Source organism: Colius striatus, chromosome 18, assembly GCF_028858725.1.
Source record: "Colius striatus isolate bColStr4 chromosome 18, bColStr4.1.hap1, whole genome shotgun sequence".
Classification (NCBI taxonomy): Eukaryota; Metazoa; Chordata; class Aves; order Coliiformes; family Coliidae; genus Colius; species Colius striatus.
This window is the reverse complement of record NC_084776.1, coordinates 6,270,124-6,290,208: the sequence shown is the minus strand read 5'-3', so window position 1 is coordinate 6,290,208 and position 20,085 is coordinate 6,270,124. Positions and strand designations below refer to the sequence as shown.

The 20,085-nt window shown below is 40.7% G+C and overlaps 1 protein-coding gene across 4 annotated transcripts in view; it reads left to right on the top strand.

Annotated features, from left to right (window-relative positions):
- ABCC3 (ATP binding cassette subfamily C member 3) overlaps positions 1-20,085 on the top strand; it is a 47,672-nt gene that overhangs the window by 6,674 nt on the left and 20,913 nt on the right. For all 4 annotated transcript variants that reach the window (XM_062010479.1, XM_062010480.1, XM_062010482.1 and 1 more), the window contains exons 2-9: positions 7,642-7,818; positions 8,863-8,988; positions 9,889-10,026; positions 11,736-11,861; positions 12,717-12,778; positions 13,948-14,079; positions 17,355-17,573; positions 19,855-20,032. In XM_062010479.1, the coding sequence (XP_061866463.1) occupies positions 7,642-7,818; positions 8,863-8,988; positions 9,889-10,026; positions 11,736-11,861; positions 12,717-12,778; positions 13,948-14,079; positions 17,355-17,573; positions 19,855-20,032 (1,158 nt within the window). The remainder of the gene's footprint in view (positions 1-7,641; positions 7,819-8,862; positions 8,989-9,888; positions 10,027-11,735; positions 11,862-12,716; positions 12,779-13,947; positions 14,080-17,354; positions 17,574-19,854; positions 20,033-20,085) is intronic.

Below are 20,085 nucleotides of genomic sequence, written 5' to 3'. Positions count from 1 at the left end.
TCCACCTTTTCTCTCTTTTTTGTCTCCTGCCCTGATACAGAGTTGCTACCTCTTGCTTACACATTGGTGACCTGCAAAAGTTCATTTTCCACGTCTGCGCCTCTTTGTGGCAAAGTGTGAAAGTTCTGGCTCATTTTGGTATTTGGAGCATCTTGTTATTGTAATTGTGTTGTAACTGGGCCACTGTGGCCTTGTAGCAGCTGGCTGGGCAGGTTCAGTTACAGGGTGTTTGTTCAGATAGCAAACATGATTCTTTTAGAAACTGAGGGGTTCTAGGTGTCAAAAATCAAGTTTGAAGCTCTATGTGTACAGCACTTGGTTGATATTGGAGGGAAGCTGTGCATGCAAATGATTTGGGGTAAAACAACATACCAGGGCAGTTCTGCCTTTGTTCTGATTTATCTGATTAACATATTCCTGTTCCATAGTCACCTGATCATATCTTTTCTTTGTCTCTGAATTTTTTGGCTTCATGGCATTGAAAGCCAACCTTCATTTTAAGAAGAAGAGAGTAGCCAAGGGGGTGGGGAAGGTGTAGGAGCAGACTTTTCCCAGTTGTGCTACCTGTAGTGGTGCTTTGGGAGATTTCTTTCCCTCTGAAACTACTGTCATGGTTTAGGGCTAGACCATAGAATTCACTCTTCTAAGAATAAAAATAATCAGGTCTGTGGACTGAGATGAGTGCAGTTTGTGCAAATTAACTCTGAGAATGTAGCTGGGATAATGCTTGCCTGTGTTATGTGCCCTAAGGTCAGTTCTGAGTGATAAACCAAGCTCAGTCATGGCATTAAAGTTCATTAGCACTCGGAGTCTGTCTGTGCCCTGTAGCCTACTGCTGCATTTGGCTTCATGGCACTCCTCTAATGAGTATCTCTGCACTTGAAGAGTGTGACCAACCTTGGATGCTTGAGATAGCGCGTCCCCTTGATATCTTACCCCACCAAACTCCCAAACTAGTGTCATGTTAAAGTCAGCCCTGACCAGATACTAAAATCTCATTATCACTGCAGTCAGTTTGCTGGTTCCAGCTCCCGCTAGGCAGGCTGTCAGAGCAGCACCAATGACAGGGGGTTTTGTGACAATCCCTTTTATTATTGCTGTACAGCAGCCTAACTGGATGGGCCAGCTTAAAATGAGGGAGTCAGAGTGGGAAAGGGAGTAAATAAAACAGGGACTGTCTCATTTGCAGCTGTTTCAGCTGTTCCTGCCTCTTGTTAGTTGAGCTGCATTCATTATGATCTTTGATTTAACTCAGTTCCTTTCAACTGAAAGGATACTCCCCCACAGCCCTCGTCACACTGGACTCAAAGAGGACAACCCACTCCTTTATTTGTATTTTCGCAAGGCCATAGCAAAAGCCTTTGATGATGCAATTAGCAGAAAGTTTTCTCATCAGCAGTACATGACTTTGATCAGTTTTAAGAGACAGCCAGGGACTTTCTTCTGAAGCAATCATCTTGTTTTCTCTCAGTCCTGGTTTTGATTCATGAGCATTCATACCTCCATGGTTTTACTATGCCCTCCCCTCTCCGAGTCAATAAATGTCTCTCTTTCCAAGCAGGAAGACTGACTCCTACTAAAACAGCTGAAGGAGCTGGATTTTATTTTAATTTTAGATGTATGTTGTCTTAGAGGCATATATTTACTGTAGTCAACTTCTACTTTACTGTCTCTCTTAGGCTTTTCTGAAAGGCTTATTTCCCAGGCTCACGTGACTGTGAACACAAACCTTTTGTCATCTTGCCTCATTTTTGTTCATGACAGCAGAGAAGCTCTAAACTTCTAATATTAAAACTCAAAAGCTAAAAGGAGAAGAAAGAGAAACTTGCTATTTTGTTTAACATGTTGTTATTAAGCCCATACCTTGATTTTTTGGAAGTCTGGTCTCAAGTGCTTTGTGTGATTGGTACCATTTGTATGATGAAACTTCAGCTCAAACTGAAATCCATGACTAGTTACTCCCTGACCATAAACCAACTTGTACAGGCTTTGTACCTGTGACAGATCTGTTTGATCCATTGAAATAAGCCACTAAAGATCCTTTTACTGCTGGAAAGTTCAATGTTCTGCACGTTATCCTTCACTAATGTAGGCAACTGTTGCAGTGTGCTTTGTAGTCAGAAAAATACCATTTCTGGTTATGAGCTGTGTGGTTCATGCAGTACTATAAATGCTTATGTTCTCTCGACCTCACTTTTTTCCAAGCAGTATTGCTGTGGGGTTGCAGTGGAGAATGTCATTACCTCTTGCCTGTAAGAGATGAGGGGGCAAGTTTGTTCCTGTAATGGTGTGAAGGAATTGAATTGTGCAACAGCCCCTGTGGATTAATGAAGTGTGTTAGTCCTTCTGTGCATAAGGGTGAAATTGTTGCTTTGGAAATGTAAATGGATGGTCTTGCTCTAAAAAGGCCATTTGAAACCAGCAGCCTTCTGGAGGCCTAGAGCAAGGTGCCTGTTTGCATTTGTGCTCTAAGATGATTGTTAGAGTTTGCCAACAGGGATGAAGCAGAGGAGGTGGACAAGAGCTAGGAATGGGAGGTGATACATGCAGTAGCTGAGATGAAGCCTGTGCTGTAACTAAGACTAAGCACTGGTAGTTTTTGGTGGTGTGGTTCAGAGCCACTGCAGAGCCACCCTCATTTCTGAGAGGAGGCAATGTGATGGGGCCAAGAGAAAATCATCCTTTGTTTTGCTTTGTTTTGTTTTTACACCAGGCTGTGCAAGTGAAACTTGATAACAGGGTATTGATCAGATCTGGGGGCAAAAGAAGGGCAGGAAGATTCTCCTCTGCATTTGAGTTCTTACTAACAATTCATTCTACAAGACATACCATTTCCATGTTTATTTACTGCAGGGAAGCATTGCTATTTTTAGTTATTCACTTCCCTATCTTTAACTCTTTGTGTGTACCGTCCCAGTCAGCTTTCCAATTTGATTTTGAAATCTTAAATGACACCCTGGCTAGTGATAACTGACACAAGGTCAGTGATATGGCATGTATTACCCTTGGAAGAATGTGAATGACATCAAGGCAATTGCCTTCACCTTCCCACCAGATAAAGAATGAATTTGTGTTTCCTGTTTCCCGACTTTTATTGCTCTATATAAACTTAGAGAAACATGTATTAACTTATCCTTTCAATGGAGAGAACTGTTTAAGACTACAAAAGATATTGTCAGTCTTCCCTAGGGTTTGGAAGCTTTCCATGCTGGCTCTTTGTGACTGCAGCATCAGCTGCCTGCCAGGTAAAGCCAATGTGGGGCATATTTATTTTAAGTCTCTGCTCTAGTGGAGCAGGAGTTGGTTCAGACTTAAACCCAAGACTAGAACCTCAATTGCTCTTTCTCAGCAGACTCTGTTAAGATCGTCCTTGGGTCTGGGAAAGGGATAGACAGGAATTTCTGTGTTTCTGTTTTGCAGACTAGCTGTAGTGTTTCTGTTTGTTCACCCATTCTCTTTGAAAGCTGTAAGGGATGATGCACTAAAACCCCAAGAACTTTTGTTTCTTTTAAAGGAATTGTCAGTAGTAAGGATGGTCTTTTCAGTAGCAGAGTTCTTTTCCAGAGATGAATATGTGATAGAAAGTACAAAGTATCAGAGCAGATTTCATGTTGCTCAGAGCCTCCCCTGTTGGATACTTTCCCTTAAATGAAGATCATGTATGTAAAACTAAATGCAAGTCCTACTGTACAGATGGCCCTTAATAGGAGGGTTGTGTTTATTCAAAGAGTATGAGTGGAGTGATGAGTATGACTGAAAGCTGCTGCAAGGGACAATGTCAATGACACTCTTACCTGATCAACATAAAGCCCCACTAATTTGTAAGTTTTAGGCTCCAGGGGACCCCTTGCTGCTGTGAAGCTGTAACAGCCATCTCTGATTTCTTTTCCCATGGATGTTGGCATTGTATTTAAGTATCATTACAGAATTAGGTAAATTGTGTGCCCAGGGAGTTCAGTACAGTGGGCTGGTACTTCTGCAGTGCTGTATTTCACTGGCAGAGCCTCCAACATGATCCAGGATACTGCATCCAAGAAAATGCTGCTGCTTACAGACAGTTGCCACAGAACAATTGACAGATGGCAGTGGGAGTCTGGATTGGGAAGAGGTCACATGCTACTGTCCCTAAGACTTACTTATGGGAAAGACAGCTGACAGTGATGTTAGATATGATGGACACACTGGCTGTTAGTTTCTCTGGGATGGGTTTATAAGAGAAAGTGGTGTTTACTGACATACACTGCTGGGTATTTCCTCTTGTGAGATGCCTATTAATGGGTCACCCTGTCTCTGACTCAATCAGCTGCCCGCAGAGTGTTTTCAGTGAGCTTTCATTGAAGGGGACCCTGAGACAGAGCTGTAATGCACAGAGGAAGGTGAGCAGCTTTCAGGACAGCACAGAGCCAAAGAATGTATGTGCTACCCAATATCAGTGTATCAGACCTCTTTTGGTAGCAGTTCCAAAGAAAACCCTCAAATCCAGAAAGCCTCAGGTGGGTGTTTTCAGAATGAGACACGGAAGCATTTAAACCTGCTTTGTTTACCAGGACAGAGTTCAGAGTATGGAAAGACAAAGACAGATTAAAGCAGGCACCTTAAAGATAGGAGTCAAAGAGTTGGTCTGTCCCTCCAGGTGTTGCTTGAGTTTGCTCTCAAGGGTGGAGTTCCATAACTTTACTGCTGAATTGAAGGGTATTTAGAAACCACGCCAGATTGTATTGTGACTTCGTGTCATATTCTGACTCAAAAAGGGTTGTTTAGGGTTGGAGTGGATGTTGGAATATATGCTGTCAGTGTGATGATTTATAAAGCCATAAAGTAGAGCTGGCAGCTCCATGGAAACAGACGCAGCTTGGCAAGAAATGCAACTTTCACATTCCCAGATTTAAAAGTCTTAGTAGTAATAATAATAATTCATAGCAGAGTCCCTGCTCCATGGCAGAGGGCATGACAGCATTAGTCCTTTTTGACCAATTTTTAGAAGAAACAAGTATGTTGCATGGAATTACACTACTGAAATGTTTTAAGTACTGCATCTTCTAACAGGAAACCCTCTCATTGTATTCAGGGATGGAAAGAGTCTGCACCAATTCATTGAGAGGGAAACTTTTTACAGAAACAGATCTGTTCCAGGAAAGCTCTTTTATCTGGTCCAGGATGGAATTGGACCTGTAAAAACATTCCCAAGATAGCCAGTAGTCAGGTCTGTCACCATGGGCATAGGTTTCTCCTTCAGCCCACATCCCTGTTTCCCATGTGCCAGGGAAGCAGTAAGCTCTTGTTGATCAAGTGGGTGCTGCTTATTGTACTTTCATATAATTTTGGAAGGGTTCCACTTTTATTCACAGGGATAATTCATCTAAATCTCTCAATCTTGTATGTTTTTTTTAGGACAGAACCTTTATTTTCTGGCCAGCTATATTTATATGTTTAGAAATGTAAGTCCTTTTCCTTGTTTAAATAAGAGTTAATGAAAACCTTTAAATGGCTTGGCAGCCATACAGTCTGTGTCTTGGATACAATAGCAAGCTTGTGTTCAGTCCAAAGTTAATGGACATCTGGGGTAGTTTCTAGGTGGCTGTCAGACAGAAAGCAATTTCTGGATGTTTTGGTCTTATAGGAAAGGTTTAAATTAACAGTGCTGCTTTCCCCTGCCCCCAATAACTTTTCCCTTAAACAGAATCTTTGTTTTATTCTGTTGCCCAGTTATTGCTATTATTCCTCAGCTTTCCTTTTTCCAGGATTTTTTCCAGCAAGCAAAAGGAGAGCACAATTGCAAACATGCTGAAGACATTGCTAAACCACATGTAATTTAAAGAGGAAATTGGCATTTTGTTGAATAAATGGTAGTAGACAAGCTCCTGCTTTGGAACTGAAGAGCTCTTCAGCTCCAAACTTCTCTAGGGCATCTCCTGCCCCAGGCAGGGTAGCTGCTAGGAGAGCTTATCACATTAGAGATGCTAAAATGTTTTGATGATGAGCCAAAAGTGAGTGCTCTTTAGATGTGATCTTCCTTTCTGGTGCCAGAGACCTGCTCATTGGAGGAAAACATAGAAATAGTTTGAATGTGAGGCTAGAGATTGGTTTAGTTTTGATCTTGTATTTGAATTGCAGTGTAATTGCCCTCGTGTTACTGGTTTGTGACTGAGGTTTCCCCAGGTCTGGACAAACTTGTTTAGGTAAATGGGAATGATTTTATTCCCCTGGCCCATGCTGGGTGCTTGTGTGTCTCCAAAAGAGCCTTTCCATGGCTGAAGAGGCACCAACTGCAGTTCCCGTTAATGGATTTCTGCCACCCTCCACCATTGCCAGGGCTTTAATTTCTGCCAAAACTGAAGTACTGAGTGACAAACTTGCCACAGTTCAGCCAAACCATCCTGCAACCTGCCAAGGCTTTGTAGTTTCAGTGCACGTACAAGCTCTTTTGTGCGTATGTGGACTGATGCAGTGATGCATCTCCCTTCTGACAGATCATCACCGAGATGGAAGGGTTGTAAGCAAATTCTGGCTCTCAGTCCTCCTAGAATCAACCATCACTTTCAGCATTTGGTCTCTTTTGTATTCATGAACAAAAGCAAGGCTGGAAATATTTTTGAAGGATTTATATTCAGACTAGTCAGTCAGTCATTTATAAGGGGTGGAGAGAAGTGGCTCAGCTTAACTGAAACATACTTCTACTGAGAGCTCATACCCAAAAATAATTAGGTACAAGTAAATGATACTAGTGCAGAGATAAGGCATATTTTAACCACAGATATCTTAGGTTTATCATCTGCTTGTTAATCATTTTACAACAAAGTACTTTTACATTTGCTGCAAGTAAGCATTTATCCACCACATTTCAGATGACACATCAGATGGCGAAATGCAAGTTGTGAATTTCCAGTAGGTTTGCTTCAAAGCAAGTTCCCCTTAACTCTACTGAAATTTCTATTTTAGTTTGAACTTGTGTAACTCTGTGTTTGCACATGGTGCATTCGAATCCTTAGGTACAAGTTGCATATGTGAATTGTGGTGTCCAAGGTCACAGATGAAAAGCATTGCTTGCAATGTTTGCAGAAAAATCCATATTCCTACCTGCATGTACAATACATTCCTTTTACCTTTGTTTAGAATAGGGAAGTAATTATAATTGGAAGCAAATGAGTAAGAAGGATGAAATTTTAGTTGTAAATGGAGGAGCCTTTCCTAGGTCAGCATACAGTTGATCTAAAACTGATCATTTACTCTGCTGCTGGACATTCTTCCTGGATGAGTTTTCAAGTCAAGGACTTTGCCTTGAGAGCTTTGTTTAACCACTGCACCCCAGACTGGGAACGCTTGAGAAATAGTACAGTGTCAGCACCTGTAACTAAGCCTTAGCAAAGACAGAAACACAAGGAGTTTGTCTGATACCAAAAAGTATGTCCAAATCTGAGGTACAGGAGGGCAGAAGTTCGTCTTTCTAGGTTCTGTGCAATATCTAAAACTCCACTTAGCCCTTTTACTGTAGCAGATTGACCACAAGTAGCTAGGAGAGGTATTTTTGGAAAGCTTTCACTTGCTAACTCTGGCAGAATTTGGATCCAACTTCTTCAAGCAGATGTTCCAATTGGCAGCACTTCTGCCTCTCTATTAATAAATGTCTCCTCTCTTTTCCAGGATTCAAATCTTTCAATACACACTGATAATCCTGACCTGACACCATGCTTCCAGAACACCATCCTAGCATGGATCCCCAGCATTTATCTGTGGAGTGCATTACCCTTTTATCTTTTCTACCTAAAGCACAACAAAAGAGGGTACATTGTGCTTTCTGTGTTGAGCAGGTTCAAGACGGTAAGATCTCTTCACAGTGCTCCACGATTAATGTGCCATGTTGAGTTTGTTAGCATTAGTCCAGTATCCAAGCAAGTGCTGCAGTAGGGTTTAAACAAAATTCCCTCTGATTTATGAGGAAGCTGAAGAACTTGCTTAGATAAAATAACAGTGTACACAGAGATTTCTGAGGAAGGATCCCAAAAGATACCTCATCTGTCAGGAGATCCATCCTGCGAATCCACCTTTCTGGCTAGAGAGAAGAGTATTCTCTGCAGAAGAGAATTCACTCCTTTGTTGAGCCAAAACTATGCTGCTTCATCCTCACTTAAGCTTAAAAGCATTGATAGCTGCAAAACAAAGACCTTAAGGTAGATCCAGTGATTATTTAATCTTATTATGAAAGTAAGCCCAGTTCTACCCACCCAAGAACTATGTGATTTCTTAGAATCACAGAATGGTGGGGTTGGAAGGGATCCTAAAGATCATCTAGTCCAACCCCCTGCAGAAGCAGAGCCACCTAGATCAGGTCACATAGGAATATGTCCAGGTGGATTTTGAAGACCTCCAAAGAAGGAGCCTCTACACCCTTCCTGGGCAGCCTGGGCCAGGGCTCCATCATTTCACCTGCATCTTGTGCTTAGAGATGGTTTGTAAGTGACTAGGTCTAAGGAAAGCAAGCAAGTCACCTTCCATGGACCACGAGAGAGTTGGGGTTATTCCTGGAGAAAAATTCCAGCCTTCTGCTTCAGGACATGTCTGCCTTTAATTTGGGCACTGCCTGTGTTTCCAATCAAAACTGAGTAGTATGGGGAAAAAAACTAGCATGTAAAGACATTAGTCTTTCTGGTTGTGTCTGCAAACCCCTTGGAAAGCAGATGAGTTGGGGTCCTTGGTTGGAGTGTGGTGGGACAACCAGTTAGCCTGGCTGCAGCTGATCAACGCAGCAGTGTTGTTGCATTTACACAGCTTTGTCTTGCTGGGAATCTGTGAATTGTTTTGCTAGCCCTCGGTCTGCCCTGGAGATGAGTTTAACAAATGCTGTTTCTGTTTGACTGCTTTCAGCTGTTCGGTGTCCTGCTGTGGTGTGTGAGCTGGGCAGATCTCTTCTACTCCTTCCACGAGCTCCTGCAAAACAGAACACCTCCACCAGTCTATTTCATAACTCCCTTGATTGTTGGCATCACTGTGGTTTGTAGCTGTTACTGTTTGTTGTGACCAACAAAGAATAACTCTTTATTAGACAGATAGAGGAGGAAAAGGGTTCCTTTGCATTCATTGCCTTCACCTGTACTCTTTTAACTGAATTATTAGTGTTTGTATTACTGAAGCAAATTTTGCTTACCCAAAAGGCCACAGTTACAGGTATCTCATGTAGATTCACCCATGTAAATGAAAATCTTCATAATGGAGAGATTGTTCTGCCTCCCAACTTGCTCTCATCTCTTCCTTGAGGTTTGTGGTCCTGATGTGGAGCCAATTTGGGTATGACTTTGCCTAAATTGGGAAATATGATAGAACATGGCTTGTGCATTGTTCAGTATTGCATTGGACTTTGTAAAACCGTGTCTCTTGTCTGCTGGTTGTTCCTCCATGAAATGGAAAGGAAATAAGCTTTGCCTAAAATGACAAACAGACTTGTGGCTATGGTATGAAAAATGAAGGAGGAAAGTTTGCCCATTTAATATTGTAATTCCCTTGATTAGAATTTTTTTAAACCTTGTTTTCCAAGATTTGATTGATTTCCTAGTCATGATTGCCCATCTGGACTGGAGAGATGACAGCTCTTACATTTGGTTGAAGTGTTTGTAGCTAGTATTTAATTGTGCCTAGCCCTAGGTACAAAGTCTGGGTTTAAAATTGAATTCTGCAAATGAGGCTCTGAAAACAGTAAAAGCAAATTATTTAATAAAGTTATTCACTGCTTTCCTTAGAGGGAGTTTTGCCATTGACTTCTGTGAATTTATGATGGAGCCTTATTTCAAAGGGGTCCTGCTGTCTGGCTGTAATAGCTGCCAACTGAGAGTGTGAATAGGAGGAGGAGGAGTGGGACAGGATTGTGTTCACGTGTTCCTGTATTTACTTTTACAGCTGTTAGCTACATTGCTTATTCAATATGAAAGGCTGAGAGGAGTTCAGTCTTCTGGAGTGCTCATTATCTTCTGGTTTTTGTCTGTGCTTTGTGCCGTGGGGCCTTTCCGCTCTAAGATCATAACTACAACTACACAGGTAACATGCCATCCTTGTTAGCACTTGGAGAACAGGAAATGTAGCATTAAACATCTCTGCAAAGGGAATGAATCACCAAGTTTGGAGTCAGATCTGAGCACCAGAGAGAAAGAGAAGTTTGATTCCGTTGCCTTGACTCAGAATTGTGTAACTTCAAGGGAGCTGGGATTTCTCATGCAATGTCAAAAAGTAGATTTTGCTCAGCCCAAGGCTATCCTGGAAACCTGATAGACATGTGAGGATGTATCAACACTGTATATATAATAGACTCTCTTTTCCCCTTTTCTTTTCCCTTTTACAGCCCCCTTCACCTGCCATGCTTAAATAGCAATGGGTACTAATCAGAGATGACACATTTTAATATGTAATGTTCTTTTTTAGCTTAGACAGCTTGGCCACAGTATACATCTCCTTAGGCTTTCTTTTGTCAGTGTCTGATGTGTTGAGGACAACATTTTGACTCCAACTGTGGCTGTAAATAGAGAATAGAAAGTTGGAGGGAGAGGGAAGAAACCTGGGCTGTTATGATTCCTGTTTGAAAACATAGCAGGTTCCCCCACAGTAAGAAAGTTGTTATGTTTTCCAGAGAAACTAATTTCACTAAGTAGGACAAAGCAGATTGCTTCAGTGATTAGATCATCAAGGGCTAGGAGTGAGAGAGAGTATTTGAAAAACTGTAAGGTGATTGCTTCTCCTCAGTGAAACCAGAGTTGATTCTTTTTGATGACTTTTGTGTTTTTCAATGCTTACCCTTTTTTTGGGTAACTATTAGCATCATTATCCTTTTAGCCAGGATTTTGCTATACCAGGCTGTTGTAAATATTCTAGTGAAAACTCGATTAAACCTTAAATGACAGTCTGTGCAGAGCTTCTTCAGAAAATAGCTGCAATCCTGCTGAGACCCTTTCAAACACCACTTAAAGTCAATTTGAAAACTGTAGTAGTAGTGGTACAAATATTAGACTATCGGTGTTTGGATCCTTAATGAACTGAAAATTACGGGTGCAGAGCCTTAGAAGAATTATGGGTAATGTTTCTTCTCTTCTTGCAACTGCCAAAAATATTCTTTCTCTTGCACTTAAGGTTTCAAAAAAGTGTAAGTGAACAATGAGAGCATTCACAACTGAATTAGGATATGAAAGAGCTGTATAAGGGATATACCCTCACAGCAGGAAGTTTTAAGTCAACTGCAGACTCATATAAGTAGGAAAGGAAATATCTCCAGAGCAGATGGAACTGTAATTATGCAATACAGTGGGTTTTTTTCAGCTTCTTGTGGAAGTATTTAACACTGACTGCTTGTCAGTGACAAGATACTAAAGTAAATGAATGTTCTCTGATCTGGGTTGACAATTCCTATGCTTAAGACATGATCTTTGCAAGGATCCCTGGAGGAAATTTAAAAGAATGTCATGTAGCCCTGATTCCAGAGGGTGTCTGCATGCTGTGAAGATGTATAAGCACTTTGAACTTGACAGAATTTCTACAAAGCTTGGAGATAAGCATGTTCTGAGGCACTTTACAGAGTACATGCATACTTTGTAAGATAACTCCTGCTAGCAACTATTTTGTAACACTTGACTGTAGAGGAAGAAAGAAAGAAGTTGCTAAAAGAAGCTGTGAAAAAGTCAATGTGTGTGTATGTGTGTTGTGGGAGAATGGTAAGCACAATAACACCCACCATTTCTGGTGTTTTTCTTTCCCTCTAGGACCATGTAAATGAAAGGTTCAGGTTTACCACGTTTTACATCTACTTTGCTTTGATAATTGTTGAGTTGATCCTTTCATGTTTTAAAGAGAAGCCTCCATTTTTTTCCCCTGTTAATACAGATCCTGTAAGTACTTTTGCTTTGCTTTATTTGCATGTTACAGATGATACCATGTTTTGAGAGTTCCACTGAAAACTCTTGTCACTGAAAACAGCTTTGGATTGTTATTGAGATTGCAGTAGCTAGTGACTCTCCTATGAAACACTGGGTATGGAGAATAATATTGGGGTTTGAAGCCTTTTTCCATTTTATGTGACATCAGTAATGAGTGGAAGCTAGGTAGTGAAAGTAGCTCTCACACATGCTGTTTCCCAGCAGTTTAAATTACATTTATGAACACTGAAATGCAATAATATCAATTATTTCAAGAGTGACTTTTGTGGAGGTGGTGGTGGTCTACTTGTTCAACATTCATTTAGGGTTAGTCTGTAAGAGTTGTCTTAAATGAATTCTGTTTGTGTTGAGAACAGATACAGAAAAACAATAACAGAAGATATATTATGGGTGTCATGGGTTAATTTTCTTCTCCAATTCATAAAAGGGTCTCTGTAATCGGAGTTATGTTTGAACAAACCTGAGAGAGAAGCAGAATGGTAGGGGTTGGAAAGGACCTTTAGAGATCATCTAGTCCAAAGTAGAGTTTGTTTCTTAAAATGAAAATTTCTGAAACTACAGAATGACATTTCATTTTATATGTGTGATTTAAAGGCAGCAGATGAAGCAATTTTTAAAGATAAAAAGAGTCCTGCATGCCATAAGAAATGAAATCAATTTTAAGTCTCATTAGGACAGAGATGCATACATGTAATACACCATATTATGTGCCAAAACTGATCAAAATTGACTGTCTTCTTATTAAAGTAATGGTAAATGTCTTGCTTTATTTATTTGGGTTTTTTCCCCTCTATAAATTTATCATAGAATCCATGTCCAGAGTTAACCTCAGGCTTCCTGTCAAGACTGACATTTTGGTGGTTTACAAGGTGAGCTTCTCTCTTCACGCTGTTGGACAGCTGACAACTCCCAAATCTACTTGTGATATATGTTGTACAAAGTTAGCAATACAGAGGTATTTTTCTTCTGTAAGTAGCTGATCTTGGATGCTCATTCATCCAAGATGTGTCAGGTCCTAAAGAGGGCCCTTTGCCTTTTTAGAAAGAGCTTTCAAAGTACTCATACTGCCCAAACCTCTGAAGAGTAGTGGGAACAATTGTGGCATAACTAATAGGGTATACAGCCTGGTTGTGCTTACCACATGCTAGGGTATCACCTAGACCAGGAGGTAAGACTGTGTTCCACAGGATTTAACTGTGGTAACCTTTCACCCATCTCAGGATGCGTTTTGTTTTTTACTGAGGTTCATGGGTGAATGCTTTTTTACAAGGGCATTTTCTGTGCAACAGGGAAAGTAAACTGTGTTTTATATATATATCTATAAATGACTGCCACCAACTGATACTGCTGTCAAAAAGTATGTTTATTAAAAATGCATTTTTGAGATTGGGCATACCACTACTCCATGACAAATGTAACAGCTGACAAAAATCGTGTTAAGACCCAGTTTTTCCATAATGGTTGAGAGTGTTGAGATCTTCATTCTTCCATCCATGTAGCTTTGTTGTCCTGGCAATAGCCCTCTCTTGTTAATGAGAGAGTGAGATTTTTCTCAACTTCCAGAGGTTGAATGTTCAGCTTTCCCGTTGAGATTCTTGGCAACTACGTGTTTGCATCCCTTGCCAAAGTTCTTCTTACAGTTGAGGAACTGTAGCTTGCAGAGAAAGAGGATTTTCCTTTAACTTATGTGAGCTTCAGTTTTGCATTTTGTTCACCTCTGACAGTTACTCCACATAGACTTAGTTATTTTCACCTCTAAAGCTTCACTATTTTCATTTAACACCACAGTTTCATTCAAATGCTTCTGGTAGTTGGGTTTTATTGGCCTGAAGTGATGTTTTCAGTAAAATATGTGTAATCAAAACTCTGTAATGTCCTTAATTGAGAACATCAATATAATGAACAAAGGGACAGGGAGGTATAATTATCACCCTTTCTGCGGAGATAGATCTTGCTTTTGTGAGCTTAATGGTACCAGCGTTAGCAGCAATGCTTTATTAGCCAAACTGAATTGGACTGTTTTTCTCTGTGTGTGCAGCATGGCAATTCTGGGATATAAAAGGCCACTTGAAGATAAAGATTTGTGGTCACTGAATGAAGATGATACTTCAAAAGTTATTGTGCAACGACTAAGTAAAGAGTGGGACAAAGAAAAAGAAAAGTGCAAGCAGTAAGTATACAATCTGAGTTGTTTCAACATAAGCTGCTCATCCCTGTAAATGAGCCAACTAAAAATGGCACCTGCCTCTTCAGCCTCTCTGTTCATTTAACAGTCAAATTTGCTTAATTTAAGGTGTCTAGGCAGAGGCAGGCAGGAGTCTTCTGGGGCTTGTGTACTGCCAAGATGCTCTTCAGGTGCTTAAAATCTACCTGTGCAGGTGATGCCATTTACCATGTGGAGAAGGGCTGAAGATGCACAAGCAGAAGGGATTGACTTGGTTGGATTGTAGAAAAAGAACAACTTTCTTCAGTGAGCTGGTAGATCTCTAATTCCATAATTGCATCACTCCTAGGCATGTTAGAGCACAACTTCTAGGCACTGTAAACCAAAAGGAATTCCTCATCTCATCATCCCTGTCATGACTTTTTTTGGCCTGATGCTATTTTTAGCTTGAAGGCTCCTAGCAGTAAAGATACAGAACTCAAAACATATGAAAGGCAGGAAGGGAAGAGATATCCCACTTTAAGAGCTGAGAACCTACTCCAGTTGCTTAGAAAGTTAGCAGCAAAATTCCCATAGTGTCTGATGGAACAGGGATGAGGGTCAGAACTTGCACATAGTTGCATCCATGCTGAAGAGGATATCCTTCTTATTACCTCTTTGTCCTAATCTAGAAATGGCCTATTGTGCAACTGTATTTCCTTCTCCCACTGGTTAGTGTCCAAAACATTTCCAAACAAACAGATGTGATAACAGTGCATTTCAAATGAAGAATGTCAATAAGGAGGAAGCCTATCCTTCCATTTCCTTTCATTGTGGAGATTTCTTCTCCATGTGGAGGCTTTTCTCTGTTTTCTCTGTTTCTCTGTATCCTTGCCAAATTGGAAAGACCCTATTACGTGATAATATTAGGAGAGAGTTGTAAGGTTCTTGGCAAGGCTTAAATATGATGTGGAGAGTTCTACTGCGCAGCTGAAAGTTGAAAAGTTTCCAGCACTAACACCAGCAGTTTGTCCACCAACACTCTGTGTCTATGTGCACTGGGGTTTTACTTTGGGTTGTTTGTTGTTTGGTTTTTATTGTCTTAATGTCTCTATTTTTATGGTGTGAAATAACGTGCATTGTCTGGGTTCTGATCTTTCGCACAGACATAAATCTTGCTCCCCCAGGGCTTTTATATAGTGAGAGCACAGCCATTGTGAAGAAATGCCTGGGGTCCAGGAAAATTTTGCTAGGAAACCAGAAACCATGCCTGGAGTTTTGTCATGGGATTCATTGCATTTGCATTTGGAAGTTATTCATACAAACTGAGGCCAGTTGGCAATGAATTTAACCATACATTCTAGCTTGTGTTTAGCTCAGGTAAAATTTTGTGGCGACTACATTAATGATTCTGAGGTGGGGAAAAGAGCAAAAAACAAAGCAAATCACTGTGCTCCAGATGGAGTTATGTGAAACCAGGAAAAAGCTTCATGGCTCTGCTTATTCTTCAGTTATAACTATACTCAATTACTTCATGTCAAATAATGTTTGTGATAGTTGCTTGAGAGCCATTTTAAATGGTGCTTTTAAAAAGAAAAAACTCATTAAATCTGCTCTGAGCAAGCTTTTATGCCATTAAAAATGCTGTGTCAAGTTGTACACGTGTTGAAGGTGTCATGGAAAAATATTTGCAGTGTACATAACAGTAATTTATTTTTTAAAACTTCATCAGTTGCAACTCTGGCATAGCCAAAGCTTTAAACTTACTTTATGTAATGATTATCACATTTCTTTTGTTCCTAAACCTACAAAACCTGTTTTACATTTTGCTTCACAGCTGTCTTGTGAATTACTGCTAAATAATTGCTAATAATTCATTTGCTACTAATGAGTTACAGGAGAGATTGGTGTGGATTTCAGTTGTTGTATATAAAAAGCTTTGGCTCTCTCTGCATGTATGGCTGAAGCCTCTACTCACTTTACTGATAAGTGCAGCTGCTTCTGAGAAAGTTAGAGCTGTGCTGGATGGAGAAGAGGGAGCTGGAATCCATTTTGCCTCATTTTTAGTTAGCTTCTGATTTTAGAGACTCTGCTTATGAAGACAAATTGAAGATGCAGAGCCTTGTCATCACCATTGAGAAAACGATGTGTTTTCCCATGAGATAATCAGCATCTATTATCTGCCCTGCCATAAATAATGGAAACCAGACATATGCTTTTTGCTTTGATTAAAAAACTGGGTGTGAGCAGTGCCACACACTGCTGAAAACCTGATCTCACCTAGCTACCAGTAGTAAACACTAGAAGTGGATTTTCTCCCTTTGGGATCTTTTGTTGTGAGAAAACTATTGTGTTGCTGTTAGCTCACTGTAATAAACATTTTTAATAGCACAAAGCCAGGGGCAACTTGTCTTGTTTCTTTGAATATTTCAATGATTGTAACAGTCTGATTAGCGAGAAAAATAAGTCTTTGCTCATAAACTCTCCAGGTTTGATCTGAAAGGACAAAGACAACACTGTTCTTGTCTGGGGAGCAAAAAAAAAAGAAAGGGATTGTCTGGTTTAGGCTCTCTCCCTGCCCTCAGACTTTATTGCAAAGAAATTGGGATTTGCATGTGCCCTTGTTTGAAAGGATGTGAACAAGTTTCTGCCTGTGGACTATTAGCTGCAGTGATTGTTGTGAATGCTCACAGGCAGTTGGGATTATTTGACTCTGCAGCCAGCCTGCTCTGAAAAATCTGCACACTCTTTGTGAAGAATCATAAATCCAATCTCACTTCGTAGTACTTAGAAGAAGGCATTTGAAAAATAACTTGTAAGTCTTTGCCATTTCTAGCATGTCTCTTCCATCTATCCATTCTTAAAAGGCTTATGTACCCCAGACTAATTTCCTTGCTGCTCTACCTGGACTTAACCTTCCAGGCTGATGTTCAAGAAATTGTTCTGTAGGTCCCACAGCCCCCAAGAAACAACAGTGATTCGGTATTTGCTGGTAGAAAAGCAGCCAGGCTGCTCTTTGAGAGCAATTCATGGAGGAAGCAATTCCTCAGAGCACCCCATCTTTATTGATGGGCAACAGAAGTCAGGCACCTAAACCACAGAGACGCTTCATTAGAAAGCAAAGAAGATAACAAGACTTTTGGATAATAAGTTGCCTGTCCCTGAGCATATCTAGATCTTGTTGAAAGTCTTGCTGTTAATCAATAGCAGAGGAATGAAAGGGGCAGACTTTTAGATGCTACTGCAGTGCTGTACACATTCTCATTGTCAGTTGTCTCTAATTGCTTGTTTCATTCCCCTAGGAAAGAAGATGTGACATATATGAAGAAATCTAACCATATGCTGAATCATGTTGGCAATGGTCCAGAGGAAGCAGAAGTTCTGATCAGAGGCAAAAAGAACAATAGAAAGCCTTCCTTTCTCAAAGCTTTGTTGAGGACCTTTGGGCAATACTTCTTAATCGGCTCCTTCTTCAAGCTGATACAAGACTTACTTTCTTTTGTCAACCCTCAGCTGTTAAGGTTGGTTTACTGTGTGAGTCATTTCTAAGTGCAGTCCCCATGGAGGCTTGGCTTTGGCACAGTGTTTATCTTTGACATGCGTAGCTAGTTTCCTTCACAGTGCTCTGTGTGTATACTCCCTCACCTTTCTGCTGAAACGCCATGAGACAGCAACTCTTTATTGTAGACTAAGCTGTAAATTGGGCAAGCTTCACTGAAATGAAGGATTCATAAATCGCTCATCACCAAGAGACAGCTTTGAATGACAAATTACCTGCTGCTCTGTGCAGCAGTTCAAAGCAATTTCTCCCCATTTCTCAAGGATTACTTGTGAAATCAAAGCGAAGCACTGCTTGCTGGAACCAGTAGTCTGTGTACATCTGATACCCACATGTGTTAGTGGTGGCCACAGCCATAGCGTGACTTGATATACAAATGAAGCGTGATGCTCAAGTGTGTGGTGCTTTGGCCATGCCATTGTCATCTGGGAAAGATTTTGTACCATTTAGATGAGTTCATGTGTTCTTAGTGGTGCACAACAATGACAATGTGCGAAGCACAGTTGCAGTAAATTTCCATGTGAAAGGAGAATAAGATTCTATTAAAAAAGGGGGAAAAAAAGAGAAAGAGAGCTCTTGACAAAAGTGGTTTGTCCTCAAGCTCTCCTTGTATGAGGAACACCTATACTTCCTATCTCCAGGGGAACCAGTTGCTCAGCCTGATCCATAAAGGAATTTGCATGATCCCCACGTTTTTTTTTCTCTATTAGTATTATTCTTAAAGTGAGACTTTCACCAGCTAATTGTTAACTAAGAGGAAAGTAACAGCGGAAATAAAAGCACTTCTATCAAACAAATATGTTTTTATTTCCAAATCATAGTCCTATTAGTGCCTGAGGAATAAAGTTTGGATGGAAGCCACGGGTAGATGTGGAGGAGGTAGAAGGCCCTGCTCCTATATTTTTCTCTTAAAATGAACACCAGTGTAGAGCTGTGTTCTGAGATCATGTTGTGCTGTGAGTGGTTTGTGACCTACCCAGAAATTCGCTAAAAAGAAGACCTGACCTAGTATGATGACATTTGATAGCTTACAGTCTGTCTTCTTCCAAAGGCCCTAGTAAAAAGGAGGCAGCTGGCTTCCTTCTGAGAACACATTAAGTATCTATTCTGGGAACTTCTCAAATTTGCATAAATTCCTGGATATGTTGTCAGTGACATCTCAAGACATGTGATAGGGAATTTCTCCTCAAGCCTAAATTCCTGCAGTCTTGGAAAATGCACCACTAGTGGTAAGAGAAAATGGAAAAGCCATGGCTTTCTAACAGGTTGCACCTAGGATAGTTTTGTGTTTCTAAAAATCCCACGCTGGGAATACAAAGAAGACATTTTACAAGAAGCTGTCTACTCACAGCTGGAATGACTGGTGCAGTACAGAAGGAAGATATCTCTAGACTGGAAGAGAAAGATGTAGCAATCTCATGCTCTAACACAAGGCTTTTGGCACCTGATTTGTAGTGTCCAGGAGTATTTTCGCCCTGCTGGTTATTTGAACCATGGTGACAAATCTCTGTTCCTACCATATTTTGACGATTCAATACTCTGGTCAGCAGGTTGAAATCACAAATGTGATGTTTGACAGCACTGGACTTTGCCATCTGTTGTTCTGCTTGTTTGCTGTATGAGGGTGTCGCCGGTCTCACAGGAAAAGCAGTTGTTTGTAGTAAGAAATGGCTTATTAATAAAAGATGAAATAGCCAGGTTAATAGTACTACTATTTAACAAAAAAATACAGGAGTGAAGAACTGTTTATGCCTCCATCCAGGAGAGTGTCTTTTAATCTAGCCTTTTTTTGTGGGAAAACACCACAGGCAGAAGCACTCGGGCTGCTTGGAAAGGATTTGGTTGAGGAGCTGGTTTCGCCTGCTTTACTACACAGTCCTACTGTGTCCTATCATTCACCCCTTGCCCTGAAGGGCTGCCTGACAGAGCTCAGACAGTGAGCCATGTGTTTAAATGCTGGGTCTCCAGGGAAACATAGAGTTTCTCGTTATGTTTTGTTTTCTACAGACTCATTTGCAAATGGACTTCAGCACTGGCAAGGCCTAAGGTTGTGCTGTTGGATCTTTGCAATGTTTGACTGAAATCATAACTTGCATCCTGGAGAGCTGTTTACTTTTGTGGTTGGAAAGAGGATGTGGCAGGATGCTGTAGTTGAGAGAAACTTTTATGTCCCATTAAACTTACTGCATGGTTTTTATTTTTGTTTCTTTTTCCTTTTTCTTCCCTAATCTTCTGAAAAACAGTGTCTTAATCAGCTTCATCAAGAACAAAGATGCCCCAGCCTGGTGGGGATTTTTGATTGCGGCTTTAATGTTTGTCTGTGCTGTGCTCCAGACACTCATGCTTCACCAGCATTTCCAGTACTGCTTTGTTACTGGGATGAGGCTGAGAACTGGGATCACTGGAGTGATATACCGAAAGGTAAGACTTGGAAGCATTTTATGGGCTGGAACACCAGTGTATAGCCAAGTGGC